At 40.7% G+C, this 15,216-nt stretch overlaps 1 protein-coding gene across 3 annotated transcripts in view; it reads right to left on the bottom strand.

Moving 5' to 3' along the window:
• LOC122539774 (CDGSH iron-sulfur domain-containing protein 3, mitochondrial-like) overlaps nucleotides 1-15,216 on the bottom strand; it is a 124,216-nt gene that overhangs the window by 60,352 nt on the left and 48,648 nt on the right. For 2 of the 3 annotated variants that reach the window (XM_043674824.1, XM_043674822.1), the window contains exons 2-3: nucleotides 10,545-10,586; nucleotides 9,619-9,750 (exon numbers count right to left, since the gene is read on the bottom strand). In XM_043674824.1, coding sequence (XP_043530759.1) covers nucleotides 9,619-9,750; nucleotides 10,545-10,586 — 174 coding nt within the window. The remainder of the gene's footprint in view (nucleotides 1-9,618; nucleotides 9,751-10,544; nucleotides 10,587-15,216) is intronic. The other variant, XM_043674823.1, reaches the window with a different exon arrangement.

Below are 15,216 nucleotides of genomic sequence, written 5' to 3'. Positions count from 1 at the left end.
GGGGTAGTTATAGGACAGATGTTAGGGGTAGGTTCTTTACTCAGCGAGTCGTGAGTTCATGGAATGCCCTGCCAGTAGCAGTGGTGGACTCTCCCTCATTATGGGCATTTAAGCGGGCATTGGATAGGCATATGGAGGATAGTGGGCTAGTGTAGGTTAGGTGGGCTTGGATCGGCGCAACATCGAGGGCCGAAGGGCCTGTACTGCACTGTATTCTTCTATGTTCTATGTTCTATTCTTCCTATAATGTGGCGACCAGAACTGTATGCAATACCCCAAGTGCGGCCGCACCAGAGTTTTATACAGCTGCAACATGACCTCATGCTCAGAAACTCAATCCCTCTACCAATAAAAGTCACACATTGTATGCCCTCTTAACAGTCCTATCAACCTGGGTGGCATCATTCAAGGATCTTATACCTGGACACCAAGATCTCTCTGCTCATCCACACTACCAAGAATCTTACCATTATCCCAGTACTCTGTATTCCTGTTACTCCTTCCAAAGTGAATCACCTTCCATTTTTCCACACTAAACTCTGTTTGCCATCTCTCAGCGCAGCTCTGCAGCTTATCCTTGTCCCTCTGTAACTGTAACGTCCGCACTGTCCACAACTCCACCGACCTTAGTGTCATCCGCAAATTTACTAACCCATCCTTCTACACCCTTATCCAGGTCATTTCTAAAAATGACAAAACAGCAGTGGCCCCAAAACAGACCCTTGCAGTACATCAATAGTAACTGAATTCCATGATGAACATTTTCTATCAACCACCATCCTCTGTCTCCTTTCAGCTCGTCAATTTCTGATCTAAACCGCTAAATCACCCTCAATCCCATGTCTCCGTATTTTCTGCAGTAGTCTACCATGGCTTATCAAATGCCTTACTGAAATCCATACACACCACATTAACCGCTTTACCCTCATCCACCTGTTTGGTCACCCTCTCAAAGAACTCAATAAGGTATGTGAGGCACGACCTACCCTTCACAAAACCATATTGTCTATCCCTAATCAAATTATTCCTTTTTAGATTATTATAAATCCTATCTCTTATAATTCTTTCCAACACTTTACCCATAAACAAAGTAAGGCTCACTGGTCTATAATTACCAGGATTGTCTCTACTCCTCTTCTTGAACCAGAGGGCAACTTTTGCTATCCTCCAGTCTTCTGGCACTATTCTTGTCGACAATGACAACATGAAGATCAAAGCCAAAGGCTTTGCAATCTCCTCCCTGGCTTCCCAGAGAATGTAGGATAAATCCCACCCAGCCCAGGGAATTTATCTATTTTCACACTTCCCAGAATTACTAACACCTCCTCCTTATGAACCTCAATCCTGTCTCATCTTATAGCCTTATCTCAGTATTCTCCTCAACAACATTGTCTTTTTCCTGTGTGAATGCTGATGAAAAATATTCATTTCATGCCTCTCCTATCTCTTTGGACTCCATGCACAACTTCCCACTACTGTCCTTGACTGGCGATAATCTTACTCTCGTCATTCCTTTATTCCGAACATACCTATAGAAAGCTTTAATCCTTGATTTTTTAAAACTTGATCCTACCTCTCAAGACTTCTCATGTCCCCTCCTGGCTCCTGTTAACTCTCTCTTTAGTTCCCCCCTGGCTAAGTGGTAACTCTCAAGTGCCCTAACTGAGCCATCAAGTCTCATCTTTACATAATTCGGAGATGCCGGTGTTGGACTGGGGTGTACAAAGTTAAAAATCACACAACACCAGGTTATAGTCCAACAGGTTTAATTGGAAGCACACTAGCTTTCGGAGCGACGCTCCTTCATCAGGTGATTGTCACGAAGGAGCGTCGCTCCGAAAGCTAGTGTGCTTCCAATTAAACCTGTTGGACTATAACCTGGTGTTGTGTGATTTTTCATCTTTACATAAGCTTCCTTCTTCCTCTTGACAAGAGATTCAACTTCTTTAGTAAACCACGGTTCCCTCACTCGACCACGTCCTCCCTGCCTGACAGGTACTTACTTATCAAGGACACGCAGTAGCTGTTCCTTGAACAAGTTCCACATTTCAATTGTGTCCATCCCCTGCAGTTTCCTTCCCCATCTTATGCATCCTAAATCTTGCCTAATCGCATCATAATTGCCTTTCCCCAAGCTATAACTCCTGCCCTGCGGTATCTATCCACTTCCATCGTTAAAGTAAACGTAATCGAATAGTGGTCACTATCACCAAAGTGTTCACTTACCTCCAAATCCAACACCTGGCTTGGTTCATTATCCAGTACCAAATCCTGATGACAGGATTTGCTAAGTAATCTTGAATGTGCTAAAAATTACACTGACAACCAATTTAAGATTGGCAATGGGGTTGAAAAGGGGCTACACAATTGTACATACTGGAAGCTACATATTAATACATTGCGCTCTGTTCATTACTAACGTAAAGAACATGTGCAAACACTGAGCTTGTATCAACTCAAAAAATTTAGCGACGGCCGTTCGCCAGCTCATTTTTCAGGGTAATGCCCTGACCAGAGTCAATCTGCCTAGTTTTGTTTATAAAAAATAAGAATCAGTCTATTCAGATAGGTGACCATACTCCTCTGAAGCAGATGGGACTTGAACCTGGACTTCCTAGCTCAGACATAGGGACACAAGCAACATATCACAAGAACTTTTGATGTTTATTCTAATCAATCTGCTATGATATACCTCTGAGGCAGGTGGGATATGAACCACTATCATTTCCCCACAAATGCCCAATCTGCTTGGTTTCAAAAACTTAAACAATCAATCATTATCTAACTGGTGTAGTCTTAGAAGTGTTCTTGTTTAGTATAGATCACAAATATTAAATATAATATTCTGTTGCATTGTACTGAGCTATGTAGGTCACAGAACATTGAGATTAGCAGAGATTACTTTAGTCTTTTTTTACACAAAATGACCTGTCTACTTCAAGAGGAAAAGATTTTCTTAAACCTCACAACATACTAATTTGTTTTATTTTTCATCCCCTGACCACATTCTTTCCAGCATGAGCCATCCACGGGTGTCTTGAGCAATCTTGTCACCTTGACCAAGTGACCAATCAGCATGCAGCAGGTGGGATGACCAGGCTATTTGACCTTTACCAGGCAACTACAGTCAAGTCCAATTCTGATCTCACTGATCACCCACAACAATACAATTTCAGTACTGGTCATCAATTAGCAATGAAGACAGAGATTCTGAGATTATTATTTTTTCAAACCATCTTTCTCTGATGCAGAAACAATGAGACAAATTGTAGTCCTCCTACTGCTCTCCCTCATCCTGGTTAGGATTTCGCAAGTCGTGTGCCACTTGTGTCTCAGTGAATAGCATTCTTCCCTCCACTCAAAGCACTGTTAGCTTCAATCCCACTGCAGGAGTTTAAGCATTTACGATCAAGCTGATGCTCCCAGCAAAGTGGCGAGAGATTGCTGCGTTGTCGGCAGTGACAACTTTCAGAGTTGATAAAGCATGGTGCTGCAAAAGGTACAGCAAATCAGGAGCAAGAGAGAGTTGACATTTTGTCCATAACCTTTGTCCTGAAGGAGGGCTATGCCCGAAATGCCGACTCTCGTGATCCTCAGATGCTGCCTGACCTGCTGTGCTTTTCCAGCGCTTGCTTTACCAACTTTGACTCTCCAGCATCTGCAGTCTTCACTTTCTCCTAGTGACAACTTTCATCCAAAACAATAAACAAAGGCCCCATCTCTCCCCCCAGTTGAATGCAAAGAATCATGTGGTATGTCAAACAGTTGCCTGTCAATCAAGCAAACTAACTATCATAGGTTGTCTTGTTATAATTACATTGTCACTGTGGGAGCTTGCTGTGTGCAAACTGGCTGCCATATTTCATACATTACAACACTAACCACACTCAAATTATTTAAATGGCTGAGAATTGCTATGGGACATTATGAAAGGAGCTATAAAAATGCATTTTTTTCTTATACACAAACAGTCTCTCTAGTCAACTTGAGTCAGGACTACACCACATGAGCAACCTACCTCTTAACAGGAAATTCAAGAGAAAAGTGGGAATGCCAAAATTCTTGCACCACAGTACCTAGAGGTTTACAAGAGTTTCAAATCTTTGCATGTGATTTATATGAGCTCCACAAACCTAGTGACACCCTCAATCGCAGTTCACATCCACCAGAAGAGGCAGAGGTTGCCAGGAGGCTGGATGAACTGATTTCACTGGTTCCCAGTGTCCTCGGTCATGGGGAGATGCGGGAGGATTAATCAACATTTCCACAGTTTCCAGAGGCACTTGCCAAAAGCACATACTTTAAAGCCAATATGATTCAGCAACTTTAAGATACAATTTCTAATTGCTATGTGTAGCACTGTTCTATACATTGAAGTATGATTTCCAATCCTTGTTATTTCTTGAAAAAACATATTCAGTCTTCTTTACCATGAAATTTCCTACACTAATTTCCTATGCACAACTATTTATGGGAGCGCGTACATCACAGAAAGAGGCTACTTGACCTTTCAGATCCATGTTGCTCTCTATATTCCACATGTGCTTCTTCTCTTTATCTCACCCAGTCAGGATAACCTGCTGTTCTTTCCTCTCTTCTGATGAAAAGATTTGCCTTAAATGTATCTTTTACTTTAACTGTTTGTGATAGTGAGTCCTACATTCAACTATTCCATGGGTAAAAATGTGGAGGTGCAGCAGAAACAGTTAAGTGTTAATCTCTATACTCAGGCTCGATAGGTAGACTCTGCCATGGAAATACAGCAGAGATTCGGAGATACCATAGCCCCTTTTTTGGATGAGAAAAGATGCAATACATGCACGTGCTGTATAGACTTGTGTTTTTTTTTCTAAGTAAGGTTTTTTTGCATCCTATCCCTAATTGCGTTCAATTCTGGTCGCCACATTGCAGGAAGGATGTGGAAACTTTGGCAAAGGTGCTGGCTGGATTAGAGTGTTTGAACTATAGGAAGAGGCTAGGAAAACTCAGATAGCTCTCTCTGAAGTGGTGGAGGCTGAGGGGAGACTTGATAGAAGTCTATAAAATTATGAGATGCGTAGACAGGGTTGACAGTCAGGATGTTTCTCCCCAGAGTTTAAATATCTCATACTAGGGAACATGCATTTAAGGTCAGAGTGGGAGAGTTCAAATGTGTTTCAAGAGCAAGTTTTTTTTACACAAAAAAGTGTGGTAGGAGACTGCAACGCACTGTCAGGGATGATTGTAGAGGCAGATACATTAGGGGCATTTAAATGAATTTTAGATGAGCATATGAATATTCAAGGAACAGAGGGATATGGACCAAGGGCAGGCAGAAGTGTTTACTTCAATTTGGTGTCCCGTTAAGCACAACATCGTGGGCTGAGGGGCCTGTTCCTTGCTGCACAGTTCTACATTTTATGAGTACAAGGCAAAACGCTTTTGTCTGTATCTCCTTTTAGCGATGTTTAAAGTTCCATACTACCAAGCAATTATTTATAGTGCGACCTTTGCCCATCTCATTCAATCAGTTAGCGACCCAGAATAAAGAAGCAAAACTAAAATAACGATCAATCTCTGCTGCTGGCATTCAGCATCTGGCACATGCTCCAGTTTGAACTCCTAATCTCACTGTCACAAAAGCACAAACATCACGGGTGATGCTTCAGAATACCAGAGGAGTTGTTTTCAATTGCACGAGCTAGTCCTGATGCACCTCAATAAGCTGAGGGTTGGCAGAACTGGTGAACAGAAAAATCGTTCCCAGTTCCCCAATGATCAGATGCAGAATAAAAGGCCTTGTGTTGTCAACCTAGTTTCGGTGATCAGCATTGGTGCTTTGAATCCAAAATCTTTTCAAGCTGAGAACTCTACCTATCAATTTATAATAGGCACAATAATGTAGCCAGGGGAAAGTGAGGACTGCAGATGCTGGAGATCAGAGCTGAAAATGTGTTGCTGGAAAAACACAGCAGGCCAGGCAGCATCCGAGGAGCAGGAGAATCGACGTTTAGGGCATAAGCATTCGGGCATTCCTGAAGAAGGGCTTATGCCTGAAACGTCGATTCTCCTGTTCCTTGGATGCTGCCTGACCTGCTGCACTTTTCCAGCAACACATTTTCAACAATAATGTAGCCAGACAACATAGTACTTCTACAGCGTGGATAGCAAGCCGTTTGGCCCACTGAGTCCATACCACCCAAACTCAACCCGCCCTCCATATAAGCCTTAATTTCCAATGACTAATCTACCTGGCCTGCATATCCCTGGACACTATGGGCAATTCAGCGTGGCCAGTCCAGCTAGCCTGCACATCTGTGGGAGGATACCAGAGTAATGGGAGGGAACTCACATGGGAGGGAAAACATGGGAGAATGTGCAAATTCAATACAGTCACTCGAGGCTGGAATCAAACCCGGGGCTCTGGTGCTGTGAGGCAGCAATGCTAACTACTGAGCCACTGTGCCACCTCACCCCTAGAAGAGGAAGAAATGCAACTCAATCCATGGCCTCTGAGCAAGATGTCTGAAAGATGGCGGTAGGTTTGCTGAAGATATGGTGCCCTCTTGCTAACTCATAGCTGCTGATGCCATTAGTCAGGGTTTATTCTTAATGAATGACCATTTCAGAGGAAAATCACACAGATGGTTACCCATTTCCCAACTAAAACACAGTGGCTGGGTTTGCAGCTTCACCACATGAGAAGACAATATAAACATGAGTTGGATTTGGTTGTATGATGTCTCAAGTCTACTCTCTCAATCAAAGTTGAATTTGTACATCATTTCCTATCTCGTTATTTGCATGTTGCCAAAAAATGCAATGTTATTCTTGAAAGAATTCATCAACCAAACATCCACAATTCCAAATATTCACAACCATCTGAATTAAGGATTTTCCCTTTCATCTCTGTACCCTGACACTACCCTAGGGCGGGCGCTAGGAAATTGTTTCCGTTAGACGAGGAGACTAGGACCCGTGGACACAGCCTTAGAATTAGAGGGGGTAAATTCAGAACAGAAATGTGGAGACATTTCTTCAGCCAGAGAGTGGTGGGCCTTTGGAATTCATTGCCACAGAGTGCAATGGAGGCTGGGATGCTAAATGTCTTCAAGGCAGAAATTGATAAATTCTTGATGTCACAAGGAATTAAGGGCTATGGGGAGAATGCGGGTAAGTGGAGTTGAAATGCCCATCAGCCATGATTGAATGGCGGAGTGGACTCGATGGGCCGAATGGCCTTACTTCCGCTCCTATGTCTTATGGTCTTACGGTCTATAATATTTATAGTTCAAGATTGTTCAACCGAGGGAACCACCTCTCAGCATTTATTCAGTAACTGTAAGAATTTTATACATCTCAAGGAGACTAACTCTCAGTTTTCCAAAACTCAGAGAATACAGACACGTTCTATTCAATCTCATTCAACAGTTTGCTGATTGACAGAACACATTGTGAGCATCTGTTGGAGCAGCTCAGTGTTTTTTTGCAAAAAAACTCTTGAATGCTCTTTCTCTTGATTTCACCAGGTGTGTTCTCTAAAGGACAGTTAAACTGCTTTACCACATTATTATCATGTAGGAGGACATAAATCTCTTTAAATATCCCAATGTTAAAATAGTAGTAGAGTCATAGAGTCATAGAGATGTACAGCATGGACCAACCTTCGGACCAACCCGTCCATGCCAACCAGATATCCCAACCCAATCTAGTCCCACCAGCCAGCACCCGGCCCATATCCCTCCAAACCCTTCCTATTCATATACCCATCCAAATGCCTCTTAAATATTGCAATTGTATCAGCCTCCACCACTTCCTCTGGCAGCTCATTCCATATCAGTACCACCCTGTGTGTGAAAACAGTTGCCCCTTAGGTCACTTTTATAACTTTCCCCTCTCACCCTAAACCTATGCCCTCTAGTTCTGGACTCCGCAACCCAAGGGAAAAGACTTTGCTTATTTACCCTATCCATGCCCCTCATAATTTTGTAAATCTCTACAAGGTCACCCCTCAGCCTCTGATGCTCCGGGGAAAACAGCCCCAGCCTGTTCAGCCTCTCCCTGTAGCTCAGATCCTCCTACCCTGGCAACATCCTTGTAAATCTTTTATGAACCCTTTCAAGTTTCACAACATCTTTCCGATAGGAAGGCGACCAGAATTGCACGCAATATTCCAACAGTGGCCTAATCAATGTCCTGTACAGACACAACATGACCTCTCAACTCCTGTTCTCAATATCCTGACCAATAAAAGAAAGCATACCAAATGCCTTCTTCACTATCTTATTTACGTGTGACTCCACTTTCAAGGAGCTATGAACCTGAACTCCAAGGTCTCTTTGTTCAGCAACACTCCCTCGGACCTTACCATTAAGTGTGTAAGTCCTGCTAAGATTTGCTTTCCTAAAATGCTGCACCAAGCATTTATCTGAATTAAACTCTATCTGCCACTTCTCAGCCCATTGGCCCATCTGGTCCAGATCCTGTTGTAATCTGAGGTAACCCTCTTTGCTATCCACTACACCTCCAATTTTGGTGTCATCTGCAAACTTACTAACTGTACCTCTAAGTAGAACAATGTGAATGTGATTTTTTTCTTGACAAAGAAAATAACTCGCTAAAATGTTGTACAATCATAATACTGAGTGAAAACCATCTGTGGCATAAAAAGACCATTAGGAGATTTAGGAGTACCATATATATTGAGAATACAGCTATACAGAGAGAGCGCGCGAGAGACATACACATACAGACACATACAGAGGGAGAGTAAACAAGCGTGACAGTGAGAATAAACCAACATTATAAAACGAAAATCAACTTGTTCACTTCCCTGTAGTTCAAGGAATGGAACCTCTCACCTTGATTTGGTTGGGTTCGACATATGACTCCCACTTCAACAATGATAACTTGTATTTATGTAGCACCTTTAACGTAGTAAAATGTCCCAAAGCAATATGAATGTCTCCAATTGGTTTCTGAAGAGGCCAAGTAAACAGTTGCCACAAGGCCCAAAGCCATAGATGTTCCCACATCAGGAAAACAAACGTACAAAAAAATTGTGTTTGGTACAAGTTCAATAAAACCAGTAATGTCCTGGGCCCTGGTCAAGAGTTTTCTGTGTCCTGGAGTTTCAAAAAAATAAACTGTTATTTTGTCAGAAAAAGTGGCCTGTCATTTCAGTGGAAATTCTTTGAAGGAAGCACTGATGGCTGACTGTGATGAAGTTTGAGTGTTCACAACAGCCTAACTGAGGGTTGAGGTTAATTTTTGAGCTTGTTAAACAGTGAAGCAGGTTAGTAGCAGAGCAAGTTAAATTTTCCACCTTTTTCTAGTTAAGGGTCAATTCTAAGAGCCTTGTGCTCATGTTTGGACCACATTCAGCTGGGAAAATATCCATACATTTTGAGTGGATGGAAAATTGTGGATGGAAAAACCTAGGAATTCCTGAATTGCACAGCCAGTGAGTAAGGCAGCACCAACTTAGAAAGCTGCCCAGTCAGCTTGTACCCATATTATGTTTAATATGCTCATGTGTGGAGTAATGTCTGACCTGCTCTGAACTCACAAAGCATCCTGTGTCCATAACCGATGCCACAAGTAACTAAACAGTTTCAAATAAGAACAGTGAATAAATACCTGTTTTTTGCTATGTCCACAAGCACACCAAGAGTAGACCTTCGCTGCTTGGAGCTCTGCCTCAAAAGGATGTTTGGCTGCAATGACAGCTTTCTTTGATGTATTCGCGGTGTAGTACCTGTGACTTCTCAGCTGTACATAGATGGAGAAAAAAGGAAGTGAAATGCTGGTTGATGCTGAAAGAATTCTAAATACTTTTGTTTGGCACGTTTACCAATTGACAGCCAATGTACCCATGATGTAGAGCTTTCCCTTGTCGCAATAATTGCCCACAGAGCAAGATTTTATTGAGCAGTTCGGATCCTGCCTCTGTTCTTATTAAATTATTTATTGATATGGCTATATATTAGAAATGTGTAAAAACCTCCTCAGAGCAAAACCTTATTACAACTGATTATTTACAACCAGTTGATTATTTTGCAGGTTTACTCAAAGATTGGCCTCAGTTAGGTTGTGAAATATTGCGTTGACAGAATTCTAAATTTTAAACAGCAAATTCTGAAGAAGCACAGGTTCTGCCAACGTCTGTTGTTCCTGTTTTACAGGATGCACTATTGTGGAGATGCTGGTGTTGGACTGGGGTGGACAAAGTTAAAAATCACACAACACCAAGAGGTTTATTTCGAAGCACTAGTTTTCGGAGTGCTGCTCCTTCATCAGGTGGTTGTCAGGTAAACCTGTGGGACTATAACCTGGTGTTTTGTGATTTTTAACTTTATAGGATGCAGACACATGTATAAGTGGTGATGTGATGAAAGTGGAGGATACTGAGTAAACAAGAACAGGAGGAACACACAGGGATCTAGGGGGCTGTGTGGTTGGTGGAAATTACAAGGATAGGGAGGAGCAAAGCTAGGAAGGAATTTCAAAGAAAGATGAGAATTTAGGTTTGAGGAATAGCCAGATTAGAGTCAGCTAAGGTTTACCTTCCAAAACTGTATCCAGTGATCCCTCAGGGTAAGACAGACCTGTACAAAAGTCAGGAAAAAGTTGGAGTACCCTAATGAAATCATAGAAACATAGAATATAGCACCAGGAGCAGGCCATTCAGCCCTTCGAGCCTGCTCCGTCACTCATGGCTGATCATCTAACTCTCTACCTTGTTCCTGCTTTCTCCACAAACCCTTAGAACGTTTTAATCCTAAGAATTATAAGACTATAAATCATTACCTTTTGGAGTGATCCTTTTCTTTCCGAAAAGAAACAACTAATGTATTTCCCATGTTCACACTGTTGGATTACTGCCAGTCTCCATAAATGAAATAATTAATCTACACTGAATAATTAGTGAACCTTAACTTGTGGATACTCGCTTACATTTTTGCTTCTGTCGTTTTGTGTGACTTTTACTGCAGATCCAGCCATTTTATCTAAATCTGTGTTCTGACCTAATTGGGTCCCAAAACATTTTCTGTGTTGATAATGTCTGTAACTTGTTTGCTTTATTGATGTTGGCAATGGTTAGGCATTACCATACTTTGGTCTTCTAAATCCCTTTATATCTTGGTATTTATATTTTGCCTTGTTTCTGAACTCTGGAATTACCTCTCTTATCCCTATCCCATCAGGATCTGTTTTAAAAAGTCTTCTCAGCAACCAAATTTCCAATCTTTCATTCAATCACCTTTTTCAATTTTCTACTTAGATATACATTTCCCCAACTCCTTTTCCTCCTCTCTGAATCATCTCAGGATATTCTACATTAAAAGGAGGAAGCAGTGCAGAAAGAGACGGATTCAGGCAGTCATGATCTTCATTTGTCAACGCAATTTTAAAATTATGCTTACATTATATTGGAAATAATCCAAAATTCTACTTCTTGCTTTGCTTTACAGTGTTATTTAGTTCTACATGCCTCATGAAAACCACCTTTCCAATCCCACTGCATTTGCTTGATTTACAACACTGTCCAGTAGTGAAAACCAACTTCACCCACTTTATAAATTATTATAAAGTTAAAAATCATTCAAAGATTGTGGAATTCTCAAAATGTCAGTGGTCTGCCCATTCACCAGTAGCTGCTGAAATTTCTCTTAAGTTTGCAGTATAAATCCTTACGAGACATAGCAAAGGTCAATATTGCTGTAGCCAATGATTAGCAATAGTATCATGCATCAGGTATGACAGTAAAGGGAATTTAACATCAAAAACAAAAATCCTTTTTTTCTAAATGCTGTTAATGTAACTTATTTTTCTATAATACTGTGTTTATTTATAGGTTTCTATTTGCACTACTTTTGTTGGATTAATTTCCTAAAATGTTACAACTTTTAATTGTTCTGGATAATCACAGAGCAATGCCATGCCACATCCATGTGCTTTTGGGGTGAATTGGGTAAACTTAGATTTCAGTCTTTTCGAATTGGAAATAACCTCTTGCCCACACAGGTAGGTGCATGGTGGGGGAGCAATTATAGAGATTTAATCAAGGTTCAACATCATGAATGGCTTTGCAAAGTAAATAATGAGAAATTGTTTCCAGTAGCAGAATGGGTGATTCCCAGGGGATATAAATTTAACTGGATCAAAATCCTGGACAGCCACCCGCACAAAATTGTGGGTCTATCTGTAGCATGTGGACTACAGCAGTTCAAGAAGGCAACTCACCCCCACCTTCTCAAAGACAATGAGGGATTCACAATAAAAGCTGGCCCAGCCAGGAAAGCCCACGGCCCTTGAATGAATAAAATCATGGTGATTGTTTCAATAATCAGAGGTGAGATGAGGAATCTTTTATATGGTGAATTATTGTGGCCTGAAATGAGTAGCTTGAAAGGGCTGTGGAAGCTGATTGATTAGTAATATCCAAATAGGATTTGGAATAAATACTTGAAGGAAAAGAATATTGAGGTATGGCAAGAGTATAGAGGAGTGGACTAATTTGATAGCTCTTTTGAAATTTGTTATAAAAAAGATACTAGAATACTGAATCAAAATAGAAAAAAGCAGAAATACTTAATAAGCCATGACATATACACATCTTGACGACAGCAGTCAAGTTGCACCATTACAATATCAAACAATTGCAATAATCATAAGTGGGGGGATGAACTCAATAGTCAGAAAGTGATTCAGTGGAGACTAATTCATCAGAACAATCTGTGAAGTCAATAAGTTCAGTTTACACTGGAGTTTGGGAGAATAACATGTTACAGCTTGCCCCCAAACTGCAGTAGGGCACAATGGAGTTGTTTGGTAAAGTGGTTACCTACTCTGCATTTAGCTTTCAAAGGATATGCTCCTCTGTTCCCTACTTCACAGGATGGCCACTTAAATTGCTGTCTCATGTGGAAAGTGTACTTGGAATCCAATAACACTGTGGGAAGAGGTGATGGAGGCATAGGTGCTCTAACTCTTAATAGGAGAGTAGCATGAATCAGTCTGTTGCACAATTTATTTGAAAAGTGAGCTTGAAGAAAGAAGTGGGGGGGGTGGGGTGATGTCAGGGTAGGCAGCAGGGAGGGAGGGAGGGAGTGGGGGGGCCTAATGTTGGAAGTTGCAGAAAATGCTTAAGATATGGTAAATATGGAACATGACAAGGTAGTTGGTCTGGACTAGAATTTTAAAGTTGTAAGGAGAGTGAGTGACAGAAATTGGAAAAAAATGGATGGATTTAGCCAAGGGTCTTTTTGATCATTCTTCAGGAAAGCTACTTTGACTTATTAGAACAAATGAGACAGATGGCAAAACTAGATGCACAGAAGTCAGAGAGTCTTCGGAGGTTACAGGATGGAAAGAGTCTTGAGGAGACGCTTCTTGAAGTAAGTTAGTGATTTATATATCTAAAGAAATATATACAATTAAAATTAAGTTAGCATTAACTAGCTCCATCAAACATGTAAGTGCAAAAGCTTAAAATAAGTCTAACAGAATCTGTGGTAGGAATAATAATTCATGTCTTGAATTCGATAAGACGTCTTTGGAACTGATGAGAGGTGGAAAAGTGATGCATCTTATGTTTTTCAATGACTGACAGCCACTTTTGGATTTGTCCAGAGATGATGTTACAGCAATGAATGTTTCACTAAATGTCATTATGACCCTTTTTCAAACCTATATAACCATGTACATTATCAAATTGATACTGAGTCTGAGTTTTGGTGATTAATCAATGAACTATAATTGTCTTTGAACTGCTCTTTTAGCAAAAGATTATGTAGCTTTAGTGTGCTGGAGGGGTATTGGTAAAACAAGTTCCTGTTTTATACTTCTTATAACTCTTGAATTGATTCTAAGCCTACAAATCACTATTGAAGTACTATTTTGACTGATATTTATTTAGCATAATATATTGACTTGAAAATGATAATTCACTAAGAAGTAAAGCATCCAACAAATTGGTAGTTATCAATAGGTTGGAAATAATATGCCTTGGAGGACTGTGGGTCAGATACGGGATTGAACTTAGCCTGGACTGATGAGATAAAACACTTCCCATTGAAATCCATGAAGACACTAAAATGGCTGAGTCACAATCTAGTGCTTAGCGATTGACAGTCTATGGCACTATGTTACCTATGTACAATTCTGCAAACATAGTCAGGGCAGGAAATGAACGTGCTCATTCTAATCTCAGAGTGTAGGATTTTTAGGGGTTGGGGTGAATTAAACAGATTTCAATACTGAAGGTCAAATAACCTGTAATTAGAGTCATAGAAATGTACAGCACGGAAACAGCCAATTTTGGTCCACTTGTCCATGCCGACCAGATATCCTAACCTAATCTAGTCTCATTTACCAGCACTTGGCCTATATCCTTCTAAACCCTTCCTATTCATATACCCATCCAATGATGAATAAAGGTTTTGGGGGCTGTCACTTTTAACTTCAGGAGAGAAGTAAAGGGAAAAAAATAGAATGGTTAATTCAAGGGAAATAATTGTGTTGTGATTCTTGCCTATAATGTATGAGCACAATGCGGCTTACTTAAGCACAATGCTTATTTATTCAGCCCTGTTCAATGGAATTACTTTTAAATTATCCATTTGCTTTCCACTAAGAAAATAATAGATAGTTGAGAAAAATGCCTTTGGCCTTCGAATGTTTGACTCTCTAAGTTTATTATTCCAATATTAGCTTATTATTATCTTTTCACCCAGTGACCCTAATATCTGATGATTTATAAAGAAGTGAAATTTTTGCTACAGATTGTGTACATTCCAATATGAGTGAAAGGGAGGCAGGAAAACTCAATTTATTGAATGACTATAGAACGAGAAGAGGGTATAGAGTCATAGAGTCATAGAGATGTACAGCATGGAAACAGACCCTTCGGTCCAACCCATCCATGCCGACCAGATATCCCAACCCAATCTAGTCCCACCTGCCAGCACCCGGCCCATATTCCTCCAAACCCTTCCTATTCATATACACATCCAAATACCTCTTAAATGTTGTAATTGTACCAGCCTCCACCACATCCTCTGTCAGCTCATTCCACACACGTATTATCCTCTGCGTGTAAAAGTTGCCTCTTAGGTCTCTTTTATATCTTTCCCCTTTCATCCTAAACCTATGCCCTCCAGTTCTGGACTCTCCGACCACAGGGAAAAGACTTTGCCTATTTATCCTATCCATGCCCCTCATAATTTTGTAAAC

Source organism: Chiloscyllium plagiosum, chromosome 33 (genome assembly GCF_004010195.1).
Source record: "Chiloscyllium plagiosum isolate BGI_BamShark_2017 chromosome 33, ASM401019v2, whole genome shotgun sequence".
Lineage (NCBI taxonomy): Eukaryota > Metazoa > Chordata > Chondrichthyes > Orectolobiformes > Hemiscylliidae > Chiloscyllium > Chiloscyllium plagiosum.
The sequence above is the reverse complement of the archived record's forward strand: the minus strand, read 5'-3'. Positions and strand labels throughout refer to the sequence as shown.